The 13,286-nt window shown below is 36.5% G+C and overlaps 1 protein-coding gene across 7 annotated transcripts in view; it reads left to right on the forward strand.

The window, feature by feature from the left end:
• The window catches only part of LOC109719476 (piezo-type mechanosensitive ion channel homolog), an 85,431-nt gene that overhangs the window by 40,410 nt on the left and 31,735 nt on the right, over positions 1 to 13,286 (forward strand). For 6 of the 7 annotated variants that reach the window (XM_020246195.1, XM_020246189.1, XM_020246192.1 and 3 more), the window contains 3 exons: positions 8,197 to 8,353; positions 8,451 to 8,637; positions 10,760 to 10,893. In XM_020246195.1, coding sequence (XP_020101784.1) covers positions 8,197 to 8,353; positions 8,451 to 8,637; positions 10,760 to 10,893 — 478 coding nt within the window. Of the gene's footprint in view, positions 1 to 8,196; positions 8,354 to 8,450; positions 8,638 to 10,759; positions 10,894 to 13,286 lie in introns of those variants that run through there. The other variant, XM_020246196.1, reaches the window with a different exon arrangement.

A 13,286-nucleotide genomic window follows, 5' to 3' on the forward strand; every position in this document is an offset into this window, starting at 1 on the left:
TAATTTTATTATCAACAAAATCTCACCGGCTTGCCTCATTAGGCCCAGCCAGGACTTTTTTATAAAATAACCTTTTGAAATTTTATTATTTGTGAAATAACCTTACTAAAATTATATTTAAAAAACTAATCTCTTAAAGACGGTGAATGGTTCACCGCCTTCATAAAGACGGTGAATGATTCATCGCTTTCCTAATTTCTCAAAAAAGCGGTGAATCATTCACCGCCTTTTACTTGTTTATTGTTTTTTTTTTATAATCCTAACAACCACATAAATATTTCAACAAATCACATATAATCTTAACCTGAAAATTCTAATAATCTATCCATACAATACTAACAATCAAAAAGATCCTAATAATCTATCCCTACAATTGTAATTTTGTAATAATCAAATATCACATATAATCTTAACAATTTGAAAATCCTAATAATATATCAATATAATCCTAACAATCAAATTTTTTTTAATAATCTATCCATACAATTCTAACAATCAAACAAAAATTCTAATATTCCACACACAATCCTAACAACCTCACTTTTTTTATTTCCCGTATAATATACGTACAATTTTAACAATCTCATTTTTTTTCTCTTTCCCAAAAAATTATGAAGAAGACGGTGAATGATTCACCGTCTTTTAAAAATTATGAAGAAGACGGTGAATGATTCACCGCCTTTAAAAGATCTTAGAGACTTTTAGAATGCGGTGAATGATTCACCGTGTTCGAGAGTTAATTGCCAAATACAAATTTGATAGGGTTATTTCGCAAATTATAAAATTTTAGATGGTTATTTTGTAAAAAAGTCCCCCAGCCAAGCTTTCTTTCCCACCGGTCTGCCTCATTAGACCTGGCCATACATGTCCTCTCCGGAGGGCACCAACCGCAAGGTTGCGAACCTTGATCACGGCGGTGGTAAAATAGTATATATTTGTAAGCTATGGCCTTTACATATGATCAAGGCTCCATAATCTCACTAACTGATAATGTTTAACAAGTGACATATACTATGCATACCATAGGGAGCCACAAGTTAGAATACTTTAACAACAAAAGCAAGTACGTAACTGTTCATTACTAACCACTAGCATTCGTAATTTCAAAACCAACAGCAATTAATATCAATACAGACATAACGAGAAGGATTATAATATATCAACCTAAGCATGCTTACACTCACCATGAATCAAAGAATATACCCAAAATAAGATAACCAATAGCAGGGAACAAGATTATAGATCAAACTCAAAATTATAAAGGGAAAACTTCAAAAAACCCCCCTGTGGTTTCTTACTTTCTCATTTTAGTACCCTGTGGTTTAAAGTGTATCAATTTGCTCCCTTGTGGTTTCGTTTTTATCTTTTCGGTAGCTTTTTGGTTAATATTTCATTAAATTATATACAAAAAACTTCAGATACTCATCTAGATTTATCGAATATTCACTTTGATACCCTTTAATTTTAACTTTGTCACTGATTTAAGAAAAAAAAATAATGAAATTGATAATAAAAAGAGAAAAACGAAACCAGAAGGGGGCAAATTGATACATTTTAAACCTCAGGGTACTAAAGTGAGAAACTGCGAAACCACGGGGGGGTTTCTGAAGTTTTCCCAATTATAAAATTAGTACTGGTAAGAAGTTTTACCACTTTTGGAATCGCTAACTCACCTCAACTAGAGATGTCTTCACTAGTTTATATGCCTGAATCTTGTTGGTTTGCCAAAATCTATGTAATTCATATTTTACATATTAGATTTTACGTAAAAATCTCTCTGTTAAATATTGTAACTAATTTGGTCTGATCGGATTGATTTCTCCAAATTCATTCTAAATCAGCGCAACTGTTTTAGATTTAATTTCTTTATACCTGCTGGAATAAGAATTTCATCAAGCAAGCTAAACTGTTTTTTTTTAAGTATTATCTGGAAATTACTACGGAACCTTTTTATATGCTAAATAATCTTCTTCATTGATTTCATCAGCTACATAAAAACCTTCTTCAGATTAAGTGTTTGGAAATCTAGAGCTATCAATTTCACCTGAAAAAACTTACAAAATCTCTTAAATTCGAAGCTTTTTTTAAATTCAACTTTAAGTGTTTATCAAAAGATTGCCTTCTTTCTTGGCTTAGGGTTGAACCAAACTCCTTGACAGGCTTTCTTATATTTTATCTTCAACACACTCCTCACGTCTGGGTTTGAGAACTTTTGATAGGCCCAAGACGTAGACTTGAATTAAATGGGAGGAAATTAAATGAGACTAGGGACCTGGCAAGATTTGAACTCAAAATATTCTACTCTGATACCAGGTTAAATTAAAATGAACCAACCGTTTATTTCCAATAACTTAAGCTGCCAGAGAACGGTGTTTTTAACATTTATCTTCAACATGCGCTGGTTTGGTAGTTGTGGCTTATTTTGTAGCTTGGTCTTATGAGTCTCTTAGGAAGCTGGTTTTCAGTTTTGGATCTACTAGTTGGGATTCTAGATGTCCACTTTTGTTCTCTGCAGATTTATACCAGGCACTGCTTTTGTTTCAATTGCTGGAAATTTCCTATGACTAACTTTAATTATCGTCATTCTAAAATATGCTATGTCATATTTGATATTTGCTAAAATTATTGATCCAACTTAGAGCATGGTTGGCCCAACTTTTCCTCCGACGTCTGTGTGAAGGGGGGGGGGGGGTTTTTGGATGATTTTGTATGAACGTCATCGAGTCTAGGGACTTTGCACAATAAATCCAAAATCGTATTATTCGACACAGCATTAAATCGACACTTCNGGGTGGTTTTTGGATGATTTTGTATGAACGTCATCGAGTCTAGGGACTTTGCACAATAAATCCAAAATCGTATTATTCGACACAGCATTAAATCGACACTTCACAGGATAGCACTATGTCACGCCCCGGGACTGGCGGAGGCCCTCCCGATAGCGCGCCCAGATCCGCCATATGTCTACACATATAAGGCGTCTAGAATAGAAGCGGAAGTAAAAGCAAGGAATATAGCAAAGGAAAGAACTACAACTAATGATATCAGAGCAGTATGATTCTATCATCTACAATAAGGTAAAAAGACAATACTGAAGCAATAAAAGTGAAACACAAAGTTATACAATATCGGTCCAAAAGGTACACAAAAGGGTGGTCTCTAATACACTGGTACAGCTCTCAACCTCTCCAAAATAAAAATACACCGAGAGGTAGACCACCTAGAACTCGTCACTCGCTGAAGAGCTAGCTCGAAACAACGCCCTTCTCACGGTCCCTAGTCTTTCCCGGCGTGGAAGGCTCTGAAAGAAAACATAAAACAGAGGGCGTGAGAACTATAATTTATAGTTCCCAGTGGGCAATTACTGACCTCAGCTCAATGCACCACTAGGCCCCAAAGAAAGGGTAAGTCAAAAGAGGGCAATAATAATGAATAAACTGCATTTAAGAAAGCACAATTAAAATACTAAGATACTACATTGTCTCAATTAAGATGAACCTTATTTCATAATGAACACGTATGTCCCTACATGACCACAAGAAAAAATCAAGATTTGTTTTATGAAACTATGAAGATCATGCTTTACTATGGTAACCAATGATTACAGGAATGCAATAAACAATATCTCCTAGCATGCTACATGTATGTATTTACACTCAAGTGTCCAACACTATGCTAGAAGCAAATCTAAGTAATCCAACTACTACTCGCTATCTAGTAGTGATTATAACGCACTCAATACTGTGTCGATTTCCATTTCCAATTAAGGACCTACCAAGGGTAGTCCGGCTTGTGCCGCCTAAGTGCCTGTGGTAGCCCAACATCCCCACTCTTGGAATGTGTCTGTCCCACTCGACCCCGTAGGCTTCTCAATACCGCATGAGCGAACATAAGTCGCGTAGGCTAACTCCGGAGTGCCGGCTTGTAGGGAGCGACCCTCACAAGCATGTGCGAATGAGCACAAATGGCAAGCAAGCATAGTCAAAGGCTCAAGTGTCCAGCTCTCATGTCTCAAATATGGCAATAACTACTAGTAACCCAACGGTCTAGCTCTATGTCATAATGTGACACCCCAACACTCACTTGCTTAGTGCTTCTTTATGATACTTAAGCACCACAACTAATCAAGCCCAAATCATGTTCTATGTTCTCATTTAAGACCTTAATACCAATGTTCACTAAGGTTGGAGCCCAATGCCTCTTTATGACATTGGCTCAAAATCTCAAATAGTCTAAGTCCCTAAGCCTCTCTAGGCTTCCAAAGTCTCTAATGTCACAATTGGGCAAAAAGGGTAAATGCATGAAGGCAATGTTCATTTTCATAATAGGAATCATGGTTCCAATTCTCAACTAGAATGCTATATCTCACATGCATGCACTCTGCCACATAGAGGTCCAAAAATTTACTATACATAACATATGCATGTTAAGCATTCTAAAATTCATAATAAATATATCTAACATGATTATACATGCTTTTTCATTTAACGATACTCAAAACATCACAAATGAGATTTTTTCATTGTGTAGCTAGGTCAAACCCACCGAACCGTCGCGTAGTGCCTCATTTCGCCGAACGAAGTTGTCCACGAGTCTCAAAATGCCCTAAAAGTATTGAGCAAAGAGATACACGGGCATTACGATTAACTATAAGATCAAGCATTAACCAACAAGGCAAAAGGGCTAAAACTCACCTAATGTGTATAAAATCTCCCTCAAGCTCCTAAAGAGAGCTAGAATCCTTCCAAAGCAACCTAAACCACGGTTCTAATCTCATCAGATTAGCTCAAAAAGCCTCCAATCAAAAAGCCCCAAATAAACCCTAGATTTTCCATTCTAGGGTTTCATCCCCCAAAATCTATCAAAGCTAGGTCTAGAGGGAAGAAACAAACAACCAACCTCAAGAGAACTCCAATCCAAGCTCCAAGGGTGAAGATCTTCTCTCTTGCAAGCTCCAAGTCCAAGCTCCAAGCACCAAGGAAGAAGAGAGGGTGAGGAAGATGCTCCAAGTCTACTAGTTGCTCTCAATCTTCTTCTTCCTTCCTTCTTCTCCTTCTCCTTCTTCTTCTTATTCTCTATCAAGGGTGTAGAGAGAGTTGAGGGAAGGGAAATGAGGAGAAGAGAGAGTGGATGGGTCATATAGACCATCTATTGCAACAAAATCCAGCTAGGTCCCTCAAAAATCCAACATTGCATCAGCCCGGTCTGGGCAATTTTCGCCCAGAGGGACCGGTCTCTCCCTGCAAGGGACCGGTCTCTCGTGTCGAATCCGAGAAACCATCGTTCGGGAACCGGTCTCTCCCCGCGCGGGACCGGTCTCTCAGTGCGTAGACGCGCTCGGGGACCGGTCTCTCCTGCCAGGGACCGGTTGCCTCGCCGGCGGTCCCCGAGAGTAAAAACTCTCAGGACTCGTCCAGAACTCAGGTTTTCGAACTTTTTAGGTCGGCAAACATTCTACGACCCTCCACCAAGTGTGGAAAAGCTCGAAACACATCCAATCACTCGAAACTCGCAGTTTGCAAAGGTCTAGTGTGTTACACACTATGATGGAAAAAGTTAGCGAGGAACTTGCCTGCTGCAAAATTGGGACCAAACAGGTCCTCAATCCTTTATCGACTGCTCTGATGAGCATTTTCCGAAGTACAGAATTTTGGAATGTAAAAACTATTGCATCATGCTGTATGCGTAATTTTCTCTTTCATAACAATAGATTCATTGGTAGCATTGTCATTTCCGTTATGAAGACCTATATTAAAACACTGTTGAAGTATTCAGGTGTTTGAAGAAATGTATCTTCTTTTCTAGTTAGTTAGATCCTATGCTATTGTTTATGCTCATTGCTTTTAAATTGGGTAAGTTGCGCTATTGATCCTTGAACATAAGTTTCACTTGGTCTCCACACTTTTAAGATAGACTTTTGGTGCTGTAAACTTTTGTAATTACTTCAGTTTAGCACTTGCCTTGGAGAAAAAATTATTTCCTGCACCTGGTGCATGTGGACATGTGTGCACCACAAATCCATTGGCCCTTCATCTTTTTCATACTTTAATCTAACCATCCAACGACTTAGTCAAGAAAACTTAGAAAAAGGCTGCAACTTAGTGAGTGTTAGCGAATGAAATGGGCGTCAATACGGATCTGTGATGCATATACGTTCAGATGCACCGGTGTGTTGTAACAAATTTTCCTTTAACAGTAGATGAGGACAAGGAACATAGTAAAATGCTTACAAAATTTTAGAGGGTTGAATGTCCAACTTGAAGTTCAGAGAGTAGTGGTGCAGTTAGCCCCATTTCAGTGTTAAACTACAACATTTCCGAAGTCAGCTGCAGAATTCAATGACAAAAAGATAAAAGGATTTTCAAAAATAAACTTAAGTTTCCTTGTTCTTTTGATACATACTAGCTTCATAGGTATTATAGTAGCTGATTTAGTCAACTAATTTAAAAAAAATATATTTTTAATTGGTGTTGTTAATACCTAAGTAAATTAGACATTTGATATATAAAATATTGTATGGGCAAAGTAAGTGGAGTTATGCCATATTGCTATCTACACAAATAAGCTAGGAATGCAATGCAGCTGCAATAAATTGTACGAGCTGTGGCTTATAAATGTTCTTATTATGAGCTTATGAAACAACTTAATGAACATTTTTATGACTCATTTCTTGAAATTTATGTTTTTTCCGACTAAAATAAACTATAAGTACGCATAGTTAGGCTTCTTATAAGACTTTAGTAATGTACAGCTGCATTTTAAGGTTGCCTGTTCCATGTGTGGGTGCGATGTCATTGCATATGCACATTTGGGCCCATTACGGACATTTTAGCACAGTAACTCGCGTGATATTTAACAAAACAAAACCTGTAAAGAGAAACTATGCTTATGATGAACTATTATTCTTCTTATGTGACATTATGCCAGGCAAGGTTTAAACTGCCCATCGCCACGGGCCCTATCCACCGTGCCGTATCGTGCTAGCAGGATATTGGCACGATACAGCCCCCGTGCCGATGGCACAAATTAAAACCTTCTATTCTTGAAATTAGTAGGTAATTTTCTCAACAAAGTTCAAAAGATTTGATAAAAATACATAATAAATAATTGACATATTTTGTTGCTAAAGAAAATAAATATTCATGCCATTACGTGTCGGCACACATATTTTTTTGACCGGCATGCATCGGCACGGCCCGGCGCGCACTGTGCCGTATCGTGCCGGCAAGTTTCCGGCACGACCCTGTGCCACGACACTTTAATCCTTGACAAGGTTTAAAGTGCCATGGCACGAGGGCGTGCCGCTCTTTCCCTAGTATGGTATGGCACGGGCACGCTTCAGTGCCGACACGTGGTACGCGTGCGTGCCGATGGATACGTATGACCTCCTACTGGCACGCTTTGGCACGGACTTTTTAAGTTTTTTTGGTTCCAATAAGATCTTATAATGTTATTTTGAAAGATTTAAACAAATAATTATGAATATTTGCTATGTATAGCTTACTATACTCATCAATTAACATGTATGTAAGCATTTTGTATATAAAGTACAACTATACCTGATGTAGAATAGAACTTAAAATTCTTTTGTTTTTTTTTTTTGTTTTTATTTGAAAAGTACAACTATACCTGCTATAACATTTGAAAATTCTTTTGTTTTTATTTTTTTTAGAATTAAAAAAATTATAACAGATAAAATGAAAGAAAATAACTTTCCCAGAGAAGAAAAAAATATAACAGATCTTATATGGTGCGCTCTGTATCCTAGAGAAGAAAAAAAAAAGAAGAAAAAACCAAAAGAAAAAGCCAAAAAGCCAAGAGAAAAAAAAAACACTAGCGACATGACACAGTGCAGCGGCACGCGTTGCCGTGCCGCTTTGTCTTGCGCGGCACGCCCATGCGTGCCGCGGCTCACAGCGGGGGTCCGAGACCCCCCCTGTACCGTGCCCCCTTCTTGGTGGCACGGTACGTGCCGCCCTGGCACGGGTTGGCACTGCCGGTACTTGAAACCTTGATGGATAATAACTTTCCCAGTTAATAATATTTCTTTCACAAGGTTGCTACTTTTCTTAGCAGCACTGCATCTATAACTTCTATGCTGTGTGCCATCCTCCAGTCTTGACATCTTTTAAGAATATTTTTCATTTAGTTGGAATAAAATTGATGATGTTGAACATTTCCTGTTGCTGAATGAAGGTTACCACCTGAGATTTGCATGCTGCTTGTTGCTGCCTGCTATTCAATTGGTTGCGGGCATTAGCTATCCATCTTGGATTTCACTGCCATTCTTTGTATTTAGCTGTGTTGGGCTTGTTGATTGGTCCCTGACAAGCAATTTTCTGGGCCTTTTCCGGTAAAAGTTTCATAATGCTATGAATTTATTTAAACTGAATACGGATATTGTGATCTTTGAATGGTTTATACTAACCTTTAATGTAATGATATTGAAGGTGGTGGAGGCCACTCCAAATATATGCATTCATCAGTATTCTTCTACTTTACATTTACCAACTGCCAGTGAAGTTTCCAAGCACAATCCAAGTAATTGTTGACTTCATTGGTTTGTACAAAATTACCTCAAAATCTGAATGGCCTGAGCTTTCTTCTGGACTTTCTCTGCTTACATACTTCTTCCTGGTAAGCATCTAATATGACCAACACTACATTCATATTTTCAGTTCTTTTGCAGTAGAGTGATTTTACCGTTGACTAAATTTATTTTCAATAGTCAAGTTATAGCCCCTATTTTGATACTTTTTCACTTGGGTATCTAATGAATAATGATGTTTGTTTCGAATTTAGATTTTTTGCTGTATGGTTGAGTTTGGTTGGAGAATAGAGTGGTGCTAGTTGTAGCTGTCACAACTAAAAAAGATATCAGCTATCTCACTTGGAATTGGATAAGAAAAGTATTTCAATATCATGGTATCCCTCAGGGATAGCAATTCCGTGTGGTACTATAGAATTGTCCCATCTCTAGGCTCTTTTCCCAACTAATTTGCACTATACCCTGCCAAACTCAGTTGGGAGAGCATAAAGAACTAAAATCCCTCCCTACGACGGCAAGGAGGCATTTATATTCTGTGCATAAAATTTAAATGTGGGTTGGTATGCTTGACTATAGATGGCTCGGAGATGGTTTGGCATTTGGCTTGTTGCTGATGGTGGGAAAGGAACAAAAGAACAAAATATACTAGTTTGTCTCATAATTTAATGTTGCACTGGATATTCAAAAGAGTTATGTTAGAAGTATTTACATACGTTTTAAGAGTGCGAGGACGATGTCAAAAAATGTCTTCTGCATCAATGTTATAACTAAGGGATCTTGACCATGCTTTCCATGGATTACCTGGGTACTCTATATGCACACAACAGGAATGTAGAGGAAGAAAATAACATTTTACTTGAAAAGATCTATCAATGCTACATTTCTAGTTTGTGGAATGCAACTACATAAAAAGGTGCAATTGCGCATCTAAATCTTCTTGTAGAAACTTATCATTATTGCATAAGAATTATTTGTTTTAACCAGTTTTAAAATAAGCAGCTTGTTAAGTTTCTACTATGTCAGGTGTTGAGGTTTCGTTGAGCTAAATTTCTTAGAAGGATACCTTCAATAATTCTGATGGACAAACAGTTTAATGTTTGCAAATAATGCTGCACGTGTATAAGATGATTGACTTGCTTGATGTTGTCCAGTTTTGCTTTTTTTTTTTTTTTAATTAGAAGTTGATGCCACTAACATTTAATCATATGGTCCCACGAGTGTCATGCAGGTGCATTTTTCCGAATAATTTTTAAATTTTTCAGTATCTGCTTAATCCATGCTTAGATTGTTGTATGGACAAAATGGATGATCCTGATGCTTTATGCTTAAGCAAGAATGTGACTTAGTGAAGCAAGTTGAACCTGATAAGAAGTGAAGCTGTTGTGGCTCCAAATATTGATTGATTTTATGCATCATCTGAGTGATGCAGCCCAAACTATAACTTTTTCACCTCCAAGGAGGATATGCTTGTGATTCATGCCAAGGACTTGTAAAGGCTGTAATCATCCATGTGACTGTTTCTCTACAATCGAAAGTTATGTCATTAGTTTATGATGAACTTGTTATATATCTGTCATTTTGCTTCCATAGAAGTAACAGGTATGTTTGGAGAAAATTATAGATTGGACTGCATATTGTATATGAGGTGCTGTTCTAAAAGGGGTTTTAGTGCAATAGTCCTCTTCTAAAATTTTATTTTAAAAATAAACCTGTTAAATTTTTATTTGTAGATATAGTCCTATAAAAGCGATGAATGGTTTACCGCTTTTAAAAGCGGTGAACCATTCACCGCTTTCTTTCTTTTGATCACTTCTTTTTATAATTCTACGATGGTAAAAGCGGTGAATGGTTCACCGCTTTTACTGTTTTTCTACTTCTAAACAGAAGTTATGAATGCGGTGAATCATTCACCGCATTTAAAGGTCTATTTTTATAATTATTTTTTTAAGAAAATTATTTTTATGATTATAAAAATTGATAAGGTTAGTTATACAAAAAATTCGTTCTAAAATACTTCTCAAAATTTTTTGGTATAGGTTGCTTGGTTTGTATATTTCTTGATTGGCAAGAAAATTAATATACTTTTTTGTTTCTCTTGTTTGTGTCCGATCATGTCTTTATTTGATGAAGTAGTTAATTAATTTTCTTCTGATTGTTGTTGGCAGTTTCTTTAACTATTGCATTTCCTCTTTTATTGTCGTCTTTCTGTAGTTATCCTCTGTCAAGCAAGACTTACAAGACATGGATTTTGCTATGTCTACGGAAAGTAATAGTCTGACAAGACGCAACAGTTTGACTGAACGACTCCTACCGTCAAAACATACATTTTTCATCCATGAATCCCGGTATGTTAGGCATTTTATCGATTATACTAGTATTTCTTGGTGACTTGAACGATTTTTTATTTTATTAATAGACTTAAAAAAATATTAAATTATAAAAATAGTCTTTCAAAAAATTTATTTACAAAATTAGACTTATGCAGTGAATGAAGCACCGCGTTTTAAATGGGGTAAATCATTCACCGCTTTCTTCAAAGCATTGGAATTATTTTTAGGGTCTAATATTGTACATTTTTTGAAGATGGAGATAGAAAATTTATAAATTTGGTAAACCGCTTTTAGAAAGCAGTGAATGATTTACCACATTTGAAATGTGGCAAATCATTCACCGCTTAGGCCTAGTCTTACAAATAAAAATGTCGGATGCCTATTCTTAGAATTAAAAAAATTCTACAAGCCTAGTGGCCCAAAAACCCCAACTTGAACGGTTAACGGTCATGTGTATCTGTCGGCACGCAAGCGTGCCATGTGTCGGCACGCAAGCATGCCCGTGCCGTACCGTGCCAAGGACGTAACGGCACGCCCCCGTGCCACGGCACTTTAAATCTTGGGTTAACCACTTTAATTGTTGCTATTAATAATTAGATCTTCTCTTTTTCTTCTTGTAGAGGTATTAAGTTCCTACATGAAATAATGTTTTCCTAATGCTGAGCATAATGCAAGTATGTATTGAACATTTTACACTGTGTCAAATCAAAGGATTTGTTATCGGATTTTGTTGTCTCATGTGAAGTGAGATTCCTTAAAAAAAAGTTATGTAGGATTTCTTACAATGAATTAGTGAGAAATAGTGTAGAATATCTTAGATTTCTATATGGTCTTGCCAGTGTCTTTAATCAAACATGATTGTGATGATTATGAGCTCTTTTCTTCTCTATACATTTTTAACTCATTGAGAAATAATTACTCATTGATTAGCGAAACTTACCTAGAAGTATAAGAATCTGCAGTTACTTGTCATGAGCCCAAAACCGGGGCATTTTAAACATGTGAACTAAAGATTACAATATCATTTGGCATCATTGCATTTTAAACATGTGAAATAAAGATTGCAATATCATTTGGCATTATTGTTCTGTTTTCTTCCTTTTTAAACAGAATTTTTACATGAAAATAGTATAGGAAGGGATGATGAATTGCTTGCAATACTTACATCCAAGTTGTTTGTTTGGCCAAAAGAACAAAGAAAAAAAAACTTGGAAGCAACTTTTCTTTGCTTCCTTTTTTTTTGGTTAAATAAGTTGTCATGCATCACTTGTCTAGGGTGTCTTGCATGCTAATCAATCATAACAACAAGGGAAAAGTCCTATCAAATGATTTAAATTGTATAAAATTAGTGCGGGTGTAGTAAGTAATATATGTAGTTGTAGAAATGGCAACACGGCGGGGGTAGGGGCCCTTCTATGTCCTCGTGTTTGTGGGTTTTCAGGGGCCCAGCTCATACTCCATCCCCGCCAATGCTGGGTTAGTACCCCCCCGCCCCCCGGTTCTATTCCTCGTCTTCACGAGGACCCCACTGGAAAATATGCTAAATTGATTTCTTTTATATAGAATTTAGTTTAATTTAATTTTAATTCAAATTAGTTTAAATTTCATCCAGTTATTAAGTTTATTTTTTATTCATTGTCAAATTATTAAGTATGACACATCAAATTACTAAAATTATATAGCAACCAAATATTATTTAACTAATATACTGTATAAAAATTTAAGTATGTTAAAGATATTTGATTAAATTAAGAAATATTAAAGGTGTAAGGCATCAAAGTCAGCATTCTATATTTATACATAAATTAAAAACTATATAATGATATATCATATTATTTCATGGGAATCGAAGATTTTGTGGTGTGAGGAGTAGTATTCCCATACTCACCTCACCTCCTCAAGGGGGGAAATTTCTCCCGTCCCTGTTCTCGCGGGGGCAAAGTACTCCCCATCCCCATCCCATTCGAGGTGGATTCCCGCGGGGACCCGGTTCCATGGGAAAAATTGCCATTCTTATTTAGTAGCTGTTTGGAGTAATGGATAAATACTGAAATCAAAATTTGAAATGGGTCTGATAGGGAAATTCAAAATTTTTTAAGTTTAGGTACCTTTGCTAATGGCCTCATGGTAAAGTAACTTATTGTCATGCCCCGGGCCTATTTGGAAAGAGGTTTTCTCTAAATGGGCTCTATATTGTTTTTTGAAAATCAGGATCCACCATTTGTATAAAGGATTCACTATACACATGGACAGTCTCCTCTGTACATGCACGGCGTCGGAATACAAAACAATCAACCATATAAGAGCCTATCCACAATAAGGATAGCATTCAATCAAACAAACATTCGCAACAAGAAGATAATAAATAGAATATATTTCGCCTTATTTCCTACGAGCAAACATCAACC

Source organism: Ananas comosus, linkage group 13, assembly GCF_001540865.1.
Source record: "Ananas comosus cultivar F153 linkage group 13, ASM154086v1, whole genome shotgun sequence".
Taxonomy (NCBI): Eukaryota; Viridiplantae; Streptophyta; class Magnoliopsida; order Poales; family Bromeliaceae; genus Ananas; species Ananas comosus.